Genomic DNA, 17467 nt, shown 5'->3' on the forward strand with positions numbered 1-17467 from the left:
ACCTGGGTTCAATCCCTGGGTTGATAGGATTCCCTGGAGAAAGGAAAAAGCACTATTTGGAGGAACTCTACTCACAAGTCACTATTTCCCTGAGGTTGTACTCCAAGTAACATGAAAACCTACCATGCTTTTCTGAAGTTCAGAAAGGGGGTTGGGCAGCACCCAGATCACACTGTACCCACTGCAGTATGCTCCTTGAGGGCTCCAGGGAAGTATACCCTAAAAGGAAAAGTCCTGAAAAAGACATTTACATTCTTAGATCTTCTCTTACTGGAACACATACAAGTACATAAGTTCACCCAATTAAGACAATCAACATTAGGCTGACAACTGAACTCTGATAATTATGTAATTAATTATTAGCTATGAGTTTTAATATAACTAAACTTTGAGGCAATGTGCCAGATACTTGACAGAATTAACTTATTTAATGTTCTCAATAGCCCTTTAAAAACAGGCATTTTATCCCCATCTTAAAGACGAGACGGGGCTTCCCAGGTGGCACTAGTGGTAAAGAACCCATCTGCCAAGGCAGGAGACGTAAGAGTCATGGGTTCGATTCCTGGGTCAGGAAGGCATGGCATGGCATGGCATGGCAACCCACTCCAGAATTCTGGCCTGGAGAATCCCATGGACAGAGGAGCCTGGAGAGCTACAGTCCATAGGATCGCAAAAAGTTGGCCATGACTGAAGCAACTTAGCATGCACACAAAGATGAGAGACCAACTCAAAAGCGCTAGGTAACTTGCCTGAGGTCATAGAGCTGTAAACGGAAGAGTCTGGAGACAAACTTAGTGGGTCAGACTCCAAAACTTTAGCAATTGACATTGTTCTAGGCTGGCTTATGGTCTGGTCTACTCAAAAGTAGTGGTGAGTGTGTTTTTTAGGTCAACCCCAAGATATAAACTTAACTCACAAGATTTTTAAAAATAGAATTGCATTAAAAATTTAGTTGAAATATAACCACACCACATATTAATTACACACAGTTCAGTGATAGTTATCTTGAGTGATAGGGGTACATGGTGCATGGGCACTTAATGGGTCCCAAGAGAGGAAATGTAACATAATGGGAGAAGAGTTGGATCCCAGGGAATGAGGATGAAGAGTTTTGATGAAAGGAGAAAGATAGCCCCAAACCTCTTAAAGAATACCCCTGAGGGAAGAGAATTCACCCTGAAGTAGTGAAAGAGCCTGGGTTCCACATCACTTCCCTGGTATGCTCAACACCACTGGGGATACCACTAAAACATCTGATCCAGTGTGTAGGGCTTTATCCTCAGTTGATCAGAAAATCCTAAAGTAGAGCTGGAAAACTACAGGAAATGGTAAACACAGTTCAAAACTGAGATGCTGATGAAGGAATTAAAATGCTGATGGAGAGACTGAGCCAGACTTCACCATGAGATCAGCGCGGCTTGAGGACGCTATTCAACATAAAAGGGTGTCATTGGTGACACAAGGTCATACTTGAAGGACTTTTGGAACTGTATCTCAGTGATTATTCTGGTTTTATAGAGGTTCACAGCCCAAGATAATTTTTATACTATTGTTATTATCTGCTACCTTTTGAATAATCTCCCCCAATTTATGTGGGCAGAAAATTGCAAATAATATGCAATGTGGTGCACAGAGTCTTGTGCACAAAGCTAGGTCAATAATCTTGAAGATAGGGATGTTATTTTATTTCTAAACTCAGATTTTAACATGTATCACATTTATCACTATTAGAACGACCTCTGCTAAATTTTTACACCATTTCTTTCTGAGTCTATATCTTCAGTGGTGTTGAATCTTACATACAACATATTGGCCATCTATTCACATTGTGGTTCAAGTCACTGATTAAAATGGCAACCTACTTACAAATCAGGGAAGCAGTTTTTCAGCACACCAGCTAACCACCCTGCAAACTGTTAGCAACCCATGAGTCAACAAGATTCAGATGCCCTTTCATCCATAAGGACAGAGCCTGCCACCATTCCCCTGAGGGCCTCAGCCACCTCATACATTTCCAGCAATGTGGCTAGAGTCATTAATTGTCAAAAGCTTCTGAGAAGGGGCTTCCCAGGTGGCTCAATGGTAAAGAATTCACTTGCCAATGCAGAAGACATAGGAGATGTGAGTTCAATCCCTGGGCTAGGAGGAGCCCCTGCAGCAGGAAATGGCAACCTACTCCAATATTCTTACCTGGAAAATTCCATGGACAGAGGAGCCTGGCAGACTACAGCCCATGGGTTCACAAAAAGTTGACATAACTGAGCGCACACAGACAAATTGAGGAGAAATTAAGAGGAGTGAATGATTTTAAAAAATGGATTTTTTTGTCTTTTTATTATGCTTCAGAGAGTGTTTAACATAGGGAAGCATTTCCCTTACTATCTTCCTAACTAATAATGCAATCTTCTTCAAAACAAGAATTTCAAAGTAAAAAAACATTTGGGAAATCCTGGTTAGACAAGGGTCTTAGGTGCAGCACCTCAGAGTCAGAGCCTTTCATAGGTTACTGCACATGGTCCCTCCAAGAGAACAGTGTGTGCCTTCCCTAATGGTCCCAAATACTGTAGCTTAACTGGTGGCTCAGATGGTAAAGAATCTGCCTGCAATGCAGGAGACCCGGGTTCAATCCCTGGGTCAGGAAGACCCCTGGAGAAGGAATGGCAACCCACTTCATTATTATTGCCTTGGAAATTCCAAGGCAAGAGGAGCCTGGTGGGATTCATAGGATCGTAAAGTCCATGGCCTCAGAGGAAGTCACAGAAAGCATGTAAGTGTGGCATTTCAGGCAGATCTTACAGTATATACAGGAAAACTTGTTGGACAGAGAATATATGCAGCAGAAAAAATAGAATAGGCAATGACATGAGATTAAGAGTGAGGGTATGATCAAGAATAGTTTTAACATTCAAAAGGACAATCCCATAAGAGACAGTGGTAGGAGAACAAGCTAAAAAAGTGGATTCCTATCCAATTTCAAGGAGGCTTGTGGGTCCAAATTTCAAATAATTTGAAAGTATTCTATAGGCAAAAGAGAGACACCATGAGCTTTAAAGCAGGAAAATGACATGATAAGGTTTGTTTATAGGAAGATGAACTGGGCAGCAATATAGAAGGGGTAGCAGGAAGATATCTGGGTGGCAGAGAAAGACTGATTGCAAAGCTGCTGTAAAGGTCAGGATGCAAGGTGACCAGGGTCAAAATAAAACCAGCAGTGCTGAAGACAGAGGAGAGCTGGGTCCAGGAGAAAAGTCTGAGGAAGGACTAACAGGATCACACACACTAAAAGACAAAGGTTCTGGATCTCACTCCCAACATCCAAGGTCTCATCTTACCCCCTCCCACACAAGAAGTTTCAACAACCCCTCCACTGTCTCCCATGCTAGCAGGGTTTTGATGCCACCTCTGTAACACCTGGAGAATCCCTAGGGAGCACTCCCAATCACCCTCCTTCACCTGCCCACATTGACAGACCAGGAGTACATGCAGAAAGCCTCACATGGTTAGGAACTAAGGGTTCCTTAGGCTATAAATGGCCATGTCAATAAGAGAATCAAATAGCAAGTTAAAGAGATAGAAAACACACTCGTGAAAGATATCGACAGAATAAATAAAAGGATACAAGTAAGAATGAGCACTGGATTCCCAGTATATGGGGTGTTTGTGAGCACTTCAAGGAGAAAAGTGAGAATCAGTTCAGTCGCTCAGTTGTGTCCAACTCTTTGCAACCCCATGGACTGCAGCACACCAGGCTTCCCTGTCCATCACGAACTCCCGGAGCTTGCTCAAATTCATGTCCATCAAGTCAGTGATGCCTTCCAACCATCTCATAATCTTTCCCAGCATCAGGGTCTTTTCCAATGAGTCAGGTCTTCACATCAGGTGGCCAAAAAGAGAGAGAATACTGAGACAGAATAGGAAAAGGAAGGCCAGTCTTCAAGCAGAGATATTCCAGGGCCTGGGACTGGAGCTTTAAAGATAGATCAACATACCATAAAAAGCTATAAAATTATATAAGATCCATTGTTTATTCTTTTGAGATAGGAGAACAAATTAACCCTGTACCTAGGGAGAATATGAGGAGAAAGCCTTCTTGGCCAGTTTTATATTACATCTGACTTCTTTTGATTCCATTTATCCCCTAATCATGACCAGAAACACTCTCTGCTGTTATTCCCCTGTTTTTACACAGTCTCCTCATTCAAAGACACTAAACTTTAAAGAATGCTCAGAAATTACTTAAGGATTTGAAGGTAAAAGAAAGGACGAAAGATCTGATCTCAGAGGAGGAAAGAAAATGTATTAAAATTAATTTATGGTGATTGTTCCACCACTCAGCAACATTACTAAAATTCATCAAAATGCACACTGGTAATGAGTGAATTCTACCATACTGTAAAATTTACCTTAATAAAGCTACTAAAAAATTAAAAAAAAAAAAAAAGAAAGAAAGGACGAGGCTTTCCCTAACATTTCCATCAGACTCAGCAGATGGCGCCATAGGAACAGCGCGCCTTTCAGACAAGGGTGAAAATGTGACTGAACAGGGGTGGAAAGAAAACTCACTGTTTATCCTCACTGGTCTTATTTGTGTATTTGTCATTTTTTTTTTTTTAAGTTAAAATTAGAGTCCTCATGAACTGCCCTTCACACCCTTTCTTTTCCAAGAAAAGAAAAGAAAAAAAAAATTTGACTTTGAATCTTCCTTCTCCACTTAATAACTGAGTGACTAGAAACAAGTTTTGTTTTTGAACTTCAGTTTTTTCATCTGAAAAATGGAGGTAATATTACCCACATCATATGGTTGTTGTGAGGATTGATAGAATGAAGTACATAAGGGCACGGCGGATAATAGGTCCGTGGCGGATTCATGTCAATGTATGGCAAAACCAATATAATATTGTAAGGTAATTAGCCTCCAGTTAAGATAAATAAATTTATATTTAAAAAAATAAAACAGTTCTAAAATTTTTTTGAAATGCAAAAAAAAAAAAAAGGAGAAATCTCTTCTCCTGAATCCTGTCACCTCCAAGGGGAAAACCAACAACCAAACTGATGGTGGATGGGGGAACAGGACTTCATGCCTACCCTGTTAATGTAAAGAACCTGCTCTGGTAAAATCACAAATCTCAGTTTTAGAAAGGACTTCTGTGATGATCATTCCAACTCTTACATTAGTAATTCTCAAAAGATAGACAAGAGGCCAAAAGGCACACTCAACGTGCCTGTTTTCTCATGACAATAAATTGAGACGTAAAGCTCATCAAATACCAGTTGTTGATTTTGGAGGAAAATCAGAAAATAAAGTACTGAAAGGATTAAAACTGCTACATGATACATGAAAGTTCCTTTAATACCCCTGACAATAAATACAATTACTTTGTAAAAAAACTCACTGCACTTTCAGCCAACACAGATGTTAAAAGTTTCTCCCTTATATCAAGTCAAAATTTACCACCCTTCAACAGTCGCTTGTTCCCCTTCCTGCCACCTCATGTATGCTGATTTTCACAGACATACACACTTTTCTCTCCCAACTGTTTGTGGTTCCAAGGTCCCACACTTCCCAGCCCTTCTCTTCCCTTTATTTTTTTTACTTTACAATATTGTATTGGTTTTGCCATACATCAATATGAATCTGCCATGGGTGTACACATGCTCCCCATCCTGAACCCCACTCCCACCTCCCTCCCCATACCATCCCTCTGGGTTATCCCAGTGCACCAGCCCCAAGCATCCTGTATCCTGCATCAAACCTGGACTGGTGATTCCTTTCTTATACGATATTATACATGTTTCAATGCCATTCTCCCAAATCATCCCACCCTCTCCCTCTCCCACAGAGTCCAAAAGACTGTTCTATACATCAGTGTCTCTTTTGCTGTCTCACATACAGAGTTATCATTACCATCTTTCTAAATTCCATATATATGCATTAGTATACCGTATTGGTGTTTTTCTTTCTGGCTTACTTCACTCTGTATAATAGGCTCCAGTTTCATCCACCTCATTAGAACTGATTCAAATGTATTCTTTTTAATGGCTGAGTAATACTCCATGTGTATATGTACCACACATTTCTTATCCATTCATCTGCTGATGGACATCTAGGTTGCTTCCATGTTCTGGCTATTATAAACAGTGCTGCGATGAACATTGGGTACACGTGTCTCTTTCAATTCTGGTTTCCTCGGTGTGTATGCCCAGCAGTGGGATTGCTGGGCCATAAGACAGTTCTATTTCCAGTTTTATAAGGAATCAGGCAATGGCACCCCACTCCAATACTCTTGCCTGGAAAATCTTATGGATGGAGGAGCCTGGTAGGCTACAATCCATGGGGTCGTGAAGAGTCGGACACGACTGAGTGACTTCACTTTCACTTTTCACTTCCATGCATTGGAGAAGGAAATGGCAACCCACTCCAGTGTTCTTGCCTGGAGAATCCCAGGGATGGGGGAGCCTGGTGGACTGCCATCTATGGGGTCGCACAGAGTCGGACATGACTGGATCGACTTAGCAGCAGTAGCAGCAGCAAGGAATCTCCACACTGTTCTCCATAGTGGCTGTACTAGTTTGCATTCCCACCAACAGTGTAAGAGGGTTCCCTTTTCTCCACACCCTCTCCAGCATTTATTGCTTGTAGACTTTTGGATCGCAGCCATTCTGCATGGCGTGAAATGGTACCTCATTGTGGTTTTGATTTGCATTTCTCTGATTATGAGTGATGTTGAGCATCTTTTCATGTGTTAGCCATCTGTATGTCTTCTTTGGAGAAATGTCTATTTAGTTCTTTGGTCCATTTTTTTATTGGGTTGTTTATTTTTCTGGAATTGAGCTGCAGGAATTGCTTGTATATTTTTGAGATTAGTTCTTTGTCAGTTGCTTCATTTGCTATTATTTTCTCCCATTCTGAAGGCTGTTTTTCACCTTGCTTAGAGTGTCCTTTGTTGTGCAGAAGCCTTTAAGTTTAATTAGGTCCCATTTGTTTATTTTTGCTTTTATTTCTAATATTCTGGGAGGTGGGTCATAGAGGATCCTGCTGTGATGTATGTCAGAGAGTGTTTTGCCTATGTTTTCCTCTAGGGGTTTTATAGTTTCTGGTCTTACATTTAGATCTTTAATCCATTTTGAGTTTATTTTTGTGTAAGGTGTTAGAAAGTGTTCTAGTTTCACTATTTTACAAGTGGTTGACCAGTTTTCCCAGCACCACTTGTTAAAGAGATTGTCTTTAATCCATTGTATATTCTTGCCTCCTTTGTCAAAGATAAGTTGTCCATAGGTGCATGGATTTATCTCTGGGCTTTCTATTTTGTTCCATTGATCTATATTTCTGTCTTTGTGCCAGTACTCTTTTCCCTTTAGATTCTCTTCTCCTGTGAATAATTCTCCTCTCCTTTCTTGGCAAGCAAATACAGAACAGGGCCAGTAGGAGGCAAACTACAGCCCACAGGCCATACATAGGGCATCACCAATTTGTTAAAAATGACACACAAGCTAAGAATGCTTTCTACACTCTTAAGAATTGGGGAAAAAAATATTTCACATGTGAAATTATTAAATTTAAGGGTCAAGTCAGTCAACAGGTTTTATTGAAACACAGCCATGCTGATCTGTTTACACATCGTCTATGAGGCTTTCACACTACAAGAACAGAGGTGAGTAGTTGCAACAAAGTCCACCTGGTCTACAAGCCTATAATATTTAACACCTGATCCTTTAAAGAAAAGCTTGCCAACCCCTCCTACAGGAGAGCACTGGCCCCAAAAACATGTTTCACCCACAATGCTTTCTTCCCTCTGTGGTGACAGCCAGCTCCTGCAGGAATTAACCCTCAACAAATTCCACCTCCCCTGCAATTCCACAGTCTCAGTCACACCTCTGATGAAGCGTGACAACCCGGCCCAAATCAGGCATCCAGAGGAGGCATGGCCACAGAATGGATACTGACTCTGTAGCCCTCTGAGTAACACCTAGAACAAAGCATGCAGCCTAATAATGGTTGAATTTGGAATCATATAATTTATCATTTCCCAATAGTTGCTACCACTCCTTCCCAATTCCTGATGATCATATTGTGTAAGTTGTAAGTCTATGTCACTTCACCCAACTTCAGTGAGACTTGTGCTATACATTTCCAACAGATGCAGTGTAGAGAAAAGTCTTCAGGGATGATTCCTAATGTAAAGGAAGATTCAGTTAAGATTTAGTTTATATCCAGGTAAAATCATGTTCTCTGAAGCGAACAGAGGAAGAGAGAGGGCAGACCCTAACCTGCGAAAAAACAGAAGTGATCAATGCAGATACTGCAGTCATGAGCCTTACTCCTCTTTCAATTCAATTTGACAGACATCTATGGGGACCTTTATGTGCCAACCAATGTGCTGTGTCTCCAAATGACACAGGGATTATATAAAGCCTGTTCTCTCTTCTAAGGTATTCATAGCCTGGAAGTGACAAAGGCACATGAACAAATACATACGTGTGTGTATGAATGGATATGCACCAAATAATTAACAGCAGCTATTTCTGGGCAATAAGAGTAGATGCATTTTCATTAGCCTTTCTATATTTATCTATATTTTCTAATTTTATTAAATATTAATTACATAGTAAGACAATTTTAAAAGGCTATGATAGTGTGTGATTAATGTTAAAATTATGAATAAGAGATAAATTTATATCTCTCTCTTAAGTAATTCAGGAAAGATTTCCTAGAGAATATGAAAGGTAGGGTTCAAAAATAAATAGCAGTTTGCCAAGCAGATAACAACAAAAGATATTCCAAAATATATATATGAAATAGTATGATATATTCAGAAATGTTTATGAAGTTAATTATTGGTTGAGCACAAAGAATAGGGGTAAACAGATGTGGTTGTAGAGTGGCCACAGTCCAGACTATGAGGAACCCTGGATACCATGCTAGGAAGAGCTTGGATTTCTTTCCAAGGTTAAACACTAGTTGAGTGAAAGCTGCATTTATGAATGGCCACCAAGGTTTCAGACAGTAAAGAATGCACCTGCAATGCAGGAAACCCAGGTTCGATCCCTAGGTCAGGAAGATCCCCTGGAGAAGGGCAAGGCAACCAACTCCAGTATCCTTTCCTGGAGAATTCCATGGACAGAGGAGACTGGTGGGCTACACTGCATGGGGTCACAAAGAGTTGGACAAAACTGAGCAGCTTAGCACACACACATGCACACACTAAGGTCTCATAAACAGACTTAAGTAAAGAGATAAAAGAGCCTCTGCAGTCATTATCCGTTCCAAGAGGTAATAACATCATGGGTGACACCTTGACTGGAATCTTAAATAAGAAAACAAGTATAAAAAAGACAGTTTGACTAGATGATCATCGGGGTTCTTTCTAAAGATCTGATTTCATGATTTATCAACATTTGGTCTCTGATGTCCCTGCACACACTCCACTCAACTTCAATTAAAGTTGATAATTCATTATCAACACATTATGCTTCATACCTTGTTGAACATCAAAGAGGTCTCTGGCAGGTGGGGTTGATACTAGCCCAGATTTGGGAGCTGCTAACGCAATCTCAGGTGGGTGGGTAGGGAAGTGACAAGGTGGAGATGGAGGTGGAACTGGGCTTGTTTGGGAATGATGAATTGGGACATCTCAAAGAGAGCAGCTCCTCCCTAACATGGACCATTATTCCTTCTATAAAAAGGCTACTATCCCCACTAGCAGCACCCTGTAAGCTACTTCAGCCTCCATCCCACTTGTTCCTCTGGTGAACCAGGTAAGTGAGGAGCATTTAGGGGTATAAATTATGAGAATCCATGACGCGCTCTAAGGCTCTGGGTACCAGGCTCCTTTTTAATATACGTACTTGGGGGAACTTTGGTATAAGTTTAACTTTGTTGAGGAGGAAAGTAAAGACTGAGACGAGTAGTACCTCCTTCTTTGTGGTCATTTCCTTAAAGATCACAAGGCTCAAGTTATCCACCAGGAAAGTTGCCTCCTTTGAGATTTTTCTCTCTGATGTAAAGCCTAAGAGTTGTGCTCATCATCCACAGTCACACTCAACTCTTTGCTACCCCATAGACTGTAGCCTGTCAGACTCTTCTGTCCATGGGATTCTCCAGGCAAGAATACTGGAGTGGATTGCCATTTCCTCCTCCAGGGGATCTTTCTGACCCAGGGATTGCACTCACATCTCCTCAGTCTCCTGCATTGGCAGGAGGATTCTTTACCACTCACTGGACCACTTGGGAAGCCCAAAGCCTGAGGGTCAGTCCTGCTTAAAGAATAAAAACAGAAGCTGAGCCTCATAGCCAACAGCCCCTAGCTCCATATTGCCTAGGCTTATGCTTGGCTTTGCCTACTTTGTCTACTTCCTCTGGCCTAGAGTCTTGAGCATCCAAGTGAGTCCTGGTGCCTCTCAGCTAGAGTCAGGCACAAAGATGATGGGGCTGTCCCTCCCTAGAGTGAGGATTTGGATCCAGAGAGAAACTGAGGAAGTGGATAGACTAGAGCACCTAGGATTCCTATAGCTCCACAACAAAGCTCTTAAAACTACCCCTGGTAGAAAGAGAGAACCTGAAACAGAAAGTGATTGCTGCTGCATTTACTCAGGCATAGAACGAAGAGACACTGTTCCTAATTACATTACTTTCTTGCTACTTGGGTTGAACCAGTCATTCAACTCTGGATTGGTTCTTGATTGCGACAGGATGAAATTAATTATGGCTGACTAATGCTGCACAATTATTACAAATGACTCTACTTATCTATTTAAACATGAGAAAAGGATAATAGTAGGTGGATCTCTGTCCTTATTTTCCCTCTAGGTTAATTTGAATTTACAAAAGGATGCCAAAACTCCTACAAAGCATTGTTACTGTCATCGATATTTTCTACCAATATGCCAACCAGGCTGGGGAGTGTGACATGTTGAACAAGGCAGAACTGAAAGAACTTTTGGAAAATGAGTTTGGTCAAATTCTGAAGGTAAGAACTCCGTGTCAGGACTGAACACAGCTGCAATTCTTTTCGTCACCCCTTCCTACCTTTTTGTCATACATGCCAAACTCATAGAGGACTTTTCCTACTTGGTGATAAAGAACAGAGTTTAGCACAGGCTTGCAGTAAGGTCAAAAGTTGATCCATAATTTTTCCATAACATGTCCAAGGGAAGTGATCCTACTAAACAATAGGGGGAAAATCAATGGATTAAATAATGTCCTGTGTGAGTAATTCTTCTGGAAAGAAACTGAGCTGTTTCTCAGAAAAACTGCAAAATAGATGAAATTTATCTTCTTCCCTTTCTTTGCCTTTCTTCAGATATCCTGACCACTGTCCATTTCTGAGATTCTGGCATAATAATGCTTCTGAGTTCAGGAAATTAGCATGTTACTCCTAAATCATAAAATAAAGTAACGACTACCCTCTAATGTTAGCTAAGGAGTAAATATTTGTAAACTTTGATCTAGCTCTTGATCTTCAATTCATTAAATCAAGCTGTGTACTGAATAGTTTTTATTCCTATGGAGGTCTTAAATTTGATACCAGATGGAAAACTCAGCATCTTCCCCTCTAAACTCCTTACTCCTCTTCAACCAAGGCATAATCTGGTGCCATTCCTGGCTTTCCCTCTCAGCAGGATCCTCCACCCTCCAACCCCATAAAATTCACCAACAGTCTCTCAACAGCTCATTTCTCTCCATCACTATTGCTAGTCCTTGGGTTCAGACCACCTTCTACTTCCAAGCTCAACATTATATGCAAATCGAATCATTTCACAACTCAACTCAAAATCCTTCACAGTTTCCAGCTCTAAAATTCCAAATTTCCTTAACACAATTCAAAATGCATGATCTAGTCCTAATTTATCTCTCCAGCCATATCTCTTGACTGTTGAGACTCCACATTTAGCAATCCCGAATCTCTCAGTTCCTTGTATGAGCCATGCTTCCTTTCAACTCCAGCTCTCTGTTCATATTGTTCCCTCTGTCTGCAACAACCTTTCTCCCCTCCCCTTTCCCTACCTCTTCATTTGACTAATCCAACCCATCATTCAAAAGACATCACTTCCTCTCATTAACCATCCTTGAACCCCCAGTGGTTGTTATTATTTATATATTAGCTAATCATATTCATTTGACCCATTCCTTAAAAAATAATTCCCTGTTCCTTGGCATCCCCAGTTGCATCCTCTTCTAGGTCTTCATTGCATATTCCTTTCTCTCTTTCTGCCCAGAATAGGGCAGTCCAGCCTAAAGGACTATGAGATTGAGCTCCACTTAATTGAGCTAAGCACTCACATTTCTACAGTCTTTCTTCAATTGGTTAGCTCAGTGTGTGCTGCACACTCACAGAGCTTCCTTTTATACTTTGTTCCTATACAGAATCCAGATGATCCAGACACTGTAGATATCATCATGCAAAATCTAGATCACGACCGTAACAAGAAAGTAGAATTTACTGAGTACCTTCTGATGATATTCAAGCTGGCTCAGGCCTGTAATAAAATCGTCAGCAAAGATTACTGCCAAGCTTCAGGGTCAAAGCAAAGGGATCACAGTCACCAGGACCAAGAGGAACAGAGTGAAACAGAAGAGGAGGATGAAGGGCAAAAATCGTCTTCCAGTAACTTAAGTTGGAGTGAAGGAGAGAACGATTCCCATTCCAGAGGCTCGGGAGGTAGCTTTAGACACAGGTCTAGGTCCAGCTCCAGAGTAACTGGGCATCAAGGAGGCTTGTCTCATTCTAGGGACAGGCAAAGCTCTAGGGAAAGAAGGAGGGAGTCAAATTCAGGCCACTCCAAGGGTAGCAAGAAAAACAAGCATGGCTCTCATCAGCACAAAAGGTCTAGGAGTGAAGAAGTTGGTTATACTCATTCAAGCAACCACAGAACAAGATCAAACTCAGGAAATTGGTCAGGTACTTATGGAGAAGAAGGGCGTGTGAGCCACTCAGAGGATCAGTCTTTCAGTTTTGCTCAAAACTGGTCTGACTCAAATGAATCTCTGGGGAATAGACAACATAAGAAAAAACCAAGCCAGTCACCTAGTAAGGAGCATCATGGATTCATCTCAGGGAGTTGTGGAGGACAAGACCACTGGTCAAATTCAAGTGAGCCTGCTGGTTATGGTCATGGCTATGGCTCAGGCCAGCCTTCTCAGCAGAGATGGCACGAATCAAATGAAGGATATCAATCAGGAAATTGTGAAGAACAAGGAAACTGTTCTACTTCTAGTTCGAGTGAGGTATCTAGTTATGGCCAACACAGGTCAGGCTCAGAACAGCCATCTAGCAGTATCCAACATGGGTTTGGATCAGGTCAATCCTCTGGCTATGGACAACATAGATCTAGCTCAGGTCAGTCTTCTGGCTTTAGTCACCATGGGACTGGCATAGGTCAATCCTCTAGCTATGAACAGCATAGTGCTACTTCAAGACAGCCACCGAACTGTAGCCAACATGGACCTAGCTTAGGTCACTCTACTAGCTGTGGTCAATATGGATCTGGGTCAGGTCAGTCATCCAGCTGTGGCCAACACAGTACTGGATCAAGTCAATCTCTTAATCATGGCCAGCATAGGTCTGAATCAAGTCAGACATCTAGCTATGGCCAACAAAGGACTGTCTCAGGTCAGTCTTCTGGCTATAGACAACACAGGTCTGGCTCAGGAGAGTCTTCTGGATTTAATCAGCACAGAACTGGCTTAGGTCAATCCTCTAGCTATGAACAACATGGTTCTACCTCAGGACAGTCACAAAACTGTGGCCAACATGGATCTAACTTAGGTCAGTCCTCCAGCTATGGTCAACATGGCTCAAGTCAGTATTCTGGTCACAGTCAACACAGGTCTGGCTCAAGTCAGTCTTCTGGCCACAGCCGACATGGATCTGGCTCAGGTCAGTCTGCTAGCTTTGGTCAGCATGGTTCTAGCACAAGAGAGTCATCTGGCTTTGGTCAACATGGATCTGGCTTGAGTCAGTCCTCTAGCTATGGACAACACGGTTCTACTTCTAGACAGTCATCAAGCTGTGGCCAGCAGAGATCTAACTTAGGTCAGTCCTCCAGCTATGGTCAACATGGCTCAAGTCAATATGGCTCAAGTCAGTCTTATAGCCACAGCAGACACAGATCTGGCTCAAGTCAGTCTTCTGGCCACAGCCAACATGGATCTGGCTCAGGTCAGTCTTCTAGCTGTGGTCAGCATGGTTCTAGCTCAAGAGAGTCATCTGGCTTTGGTCAACATGGATCTGGCTTAGGTCAGTCCTCTAGCTACGGACAACAAGGTTCTACTTCAGGACAGTCATCAAGCTGTGGCCAGGAGGGATCTAACTTAGGTCAGTCCTCCAGCTATGGTCAACATGGTTCAAGTCAACATGGCTCAAGTCAATCTTCTCGCAATAGCCAACACAGATCTGGCTCAAGTCAGTCTTCTAGCTTTGGTCAGCATGGTTTTAGCTCAAGAGAGTCATCTGGCTTTGGTCAACATGGATCTGGCTTAGGTCAGTCCTCTAGCTATGGACAACATGGTTCTACTTCAGGACAGTCATCAAGCTGTGGCCAGCAGAGATCTAACTTAGGACAGTCCTCCAGCTATGGTCAACATGGTTCAAGTCAATATGGCTCAAGTCAATCTTACAGCCACAGCAGACACAGATCTGGCTCAAGTCAGTCTTCTGGCCACAGCCAACAAGGACTTGGCTCAAGTCAATCTTCCAGCTTTGGTCAGCATGGTTCTAGCTCAAGAGAGTCATCTGGCTTTGGTCAGCATGGCTCAGGCTTAGGTCAATCCTCTAGCTTTGGGCAACATGGTTCTACTTCAGGACAGTCATCAGGCTGTGGCCAGCAGAGATCTAACTTAGGTCAGTCCTCTAGCTATGGTCAACATGGCTCAAGTCAATATAGCTCCAGTCAGTACAGTCAGTATTCTGGTCACAGCCGACACAGGTCTGGCTCAAGTCAGTCTTCTGGCCACAGCCGACATGGATCTGGCTCAAGTCAGTCTTCTAGCTGTGGTCAGCATGGTTTTAGCTCAAGAGAGTCATCTGGCTTTGGTCAACATGGATCTGGCTTAGGTCAGTCCTCTAGCTATGGACAACATGGTTCTACTTCAGGACAGTCATCAAGCTGTGGCCAGCAGAGATCTAACTTAGGACAGTCCTCCAGCTATGCTCAACATGGTTCAAGTCAACATGGCTCAAGTCAATCTTACAGCCACAGCAGACACAGATCTGGCTCAAGTCAGTCTTCTGGCCACAGCCAACAAGGACTTGGCTCAGGTCAATCTTCCAGCTTTGGTCAGCATGGTTCTAGCTCAAGAGAGTCATCTGGCTTTGGTCAGCATAGCTCTGGTTTAGGTCAATCCTCTAGCTATGGACAACATGGTTCTACTTCAGGACAGTCATCAAGCTGTGGCCAGCAGGGATCTAACTTAGGTCAGTCCTCTAGCTATGGTCAACATGGCTCAAGTCAATATGGCTCAAGTCAATCTTACAGCCACAGCAGACACAGATCTGGCTCAAGTCAGTCTTCTGGCCACAGCCGACATGGATCTGGCTCAGGTCGGTCTTCTAGTTTTGGTCAGCGTGGTTCTAGCTCGAGAGAGTCATCTGGCTTTGGTCAGCATGGCCCTGGTTTAGGTCAGTCCTCTAGCTATGGACAACATGGTTCTACTTCAGGACAGTCATCAAGCTGCAGCCAACAGGGGTCTAACTTAGGTCAGTCTTCCAGCTATGGTCAATGTGGCTCAAGTCAATACGGTTCAAGTCAGTCTTCTGGCTGCAGACAACATGGATCTGTCTCAGGTCAGTCTTCTAGTTTTGGTCAGCATGGTTCTAGCTCAAGAGAGTCATCTGGCTTTGGTCAACATGGATCTGGCTTAGGTCAGTCCTCTACATATGGACACCATGGGTCTACTTCAGGACAATCATCAAGCTGTGGTCAAAATATATCTGGATCAGGTCAGTCTTCTAGCTATGGCCAATGTGGGTCTGGATCAGACCAATCTTCTCGCTATAGTCAACAGAGGTCTGGATTAGGACAGTCTTCTGGCCATGTCCAGTGTGGCACTGGCCCAAGTCAGTCCTCTAGCTGCAGCCAATTTGGGTCTGGATGGAGTCAGTCTTCTAGCTATGGCCAACACAGATCTGGTTCAGGTCAGTGTTCTACCCAGAGTCAACATGGATCAGGCTTGGGTCAGTGTTCTACTTCTGAACAACATGGGCCTGGCTCATGTCACTCATCTAGCTCTGAACAATGTGGTTCTGGATCTGGTCAGTGTTCTAGCTATGATCAATATGAATTACAAGGGAGATGTAGGTCAAGTTCAAGTGGAACTCATTGTGGGTATAGTAGACCCCAAATAGGCTCAACTCCCAATCAATCAAGAAGAAACAGCCAGGAATGGTCAGGATACAGTCAAAAAGAAAGAAGTAGGAGTTGTAGCCCAACAAGTAACAAGTCTGATGGATATGAGAGTATTTGTGGACAATCAGAAACATGTAGGCAACAAAACCAAGGATGCAGCCAGGGTCAAACAGAATCTGGCTACAGCTATTCAAATTGTAATGAAGGGCAACCAGGAGGTAGTTATAGACAAGAGGAAAGCTCCTCAAGTTGTGGCTTTAGACAGTTTACACCGTCCTATGGAGAATCTAGATCTAACACTAGCAATACATTGTTAATTTGCAAGGAGGATAACAGACAAGGTGGCTATTATTACCAGAGAGAAGGAGGTCACGATGGAGGGAGAGATACAAACTCAAGTTTCTACAAGTTACGGACCAGCACTCCACTCTATGAGTATGTTCAAGAGCAGAGGTGCTAATTCAAGTGATGAATAGTAAATAGAAGTGAAGTTAACTCAATTAGTAGTTTAAGAAATATGAAACTTACATACAAGCAATTCATTACAAAACTTCTTTCTAAAAGTAGATATATCTATTTCTGTCTTTTCCTTTTAAACATGTAACTGTACTTAATTCCTTATTATTATGTTCCTTCCAAAGAATGTAGGGTATGGGGACTACTTTGTTAGGAAATACAGAGTTGAATAAATGATGTATGAAAATAAATTCAGAAGAATAATGCAAAACATTTAAGGAGCTTGGGGTTTAGTTGAAGTGTCTTTTTGACAGCTCCTTACTCACCATATGATGCCAGAACTAATCTTTCATCTCTAAAGAGCAAAAAATTATCAATGTGTACCAGTTCTGGAGCCAAAGCTTCTCTTATAGCAACATGGACCATAATTTTCTGTATGCTCCACAATGGATGATGGCAGAAAAGACCCTAAAAGCAAAGATGTAGCATCAATAGCGTCTTTGCTTATCAAAACCACCAAGCTCCTTTTCTTAGCTACATTTTTAATGAGTAAACTAACAAGAGGCATTGAACATTGGCACCAGGTGCTTCTTCAAGCATTTTTTTCTTAAAGGGCAGGGATGAATCAGTTCAGGATTGAAGGATCTAAATGTTAGCTCTGACTTGG

General features: G+C 42.2%; 2 protein-coding genes across 2 annotated transcripts; both read left to right on the forward strand.

Annotated features, from left to right (window-relative positions):
* Positions 1 to 10829: 10829 nt before the first annotated feature.
* LOC109556745 (hornerin-like) lies at positions 10830 to 13376 on the forward strand. Its single transcript, XM_070781530.1, has 3 exons — positions 10830 to 10967; positions 12365 to 12841; positions 13056 to 13376. The coding sequence occupies exons 1-3, from the start codon at positions 10830 to 10832 to the stop codon at positions 13374 to 13376; spliced, it is 936 nt and encodes a 311-aa protein (XP_070637631.1).
* Positions 13377 to 13790: 414 nt separating this feature from the next.
* Positions 13791 to 16343, forward strand: LOC139180142 (filaggrin-2-like). The gene is made up of 4 exons (XM_070781539.1): positions 13791 to 13877; positions 14942 to 15500; positions 15618 to 15782; positions 16225 to 16343. Exons 1-4 carry the CDS (start codon positions 13791 to 13793, stop codon positions 16341 to 16343), a joined length of 930 nt encoding a protein of 309 aa, XP_070637640.1.
* The last annotated feature ends 1124 nt before the right edge of the window (positions 16344 to 17467 follow it).

Source organism: Bos indicus, chromosome 3 (assembly GCF_029378745.1).
Source record: "Bos indicus isolate NIAB-ARS_2022 breed Sahiwal x Tharparkar chromosome 3, NIAB-ARS_B.indTharparkar_mat_pri_1.0, whole genome shotgun sequence".
NCBI lineage: Eukaryota > Metazoa > Chordata > Mammalia > Artiodactyla > Bovidae > Bos > Bos indicus.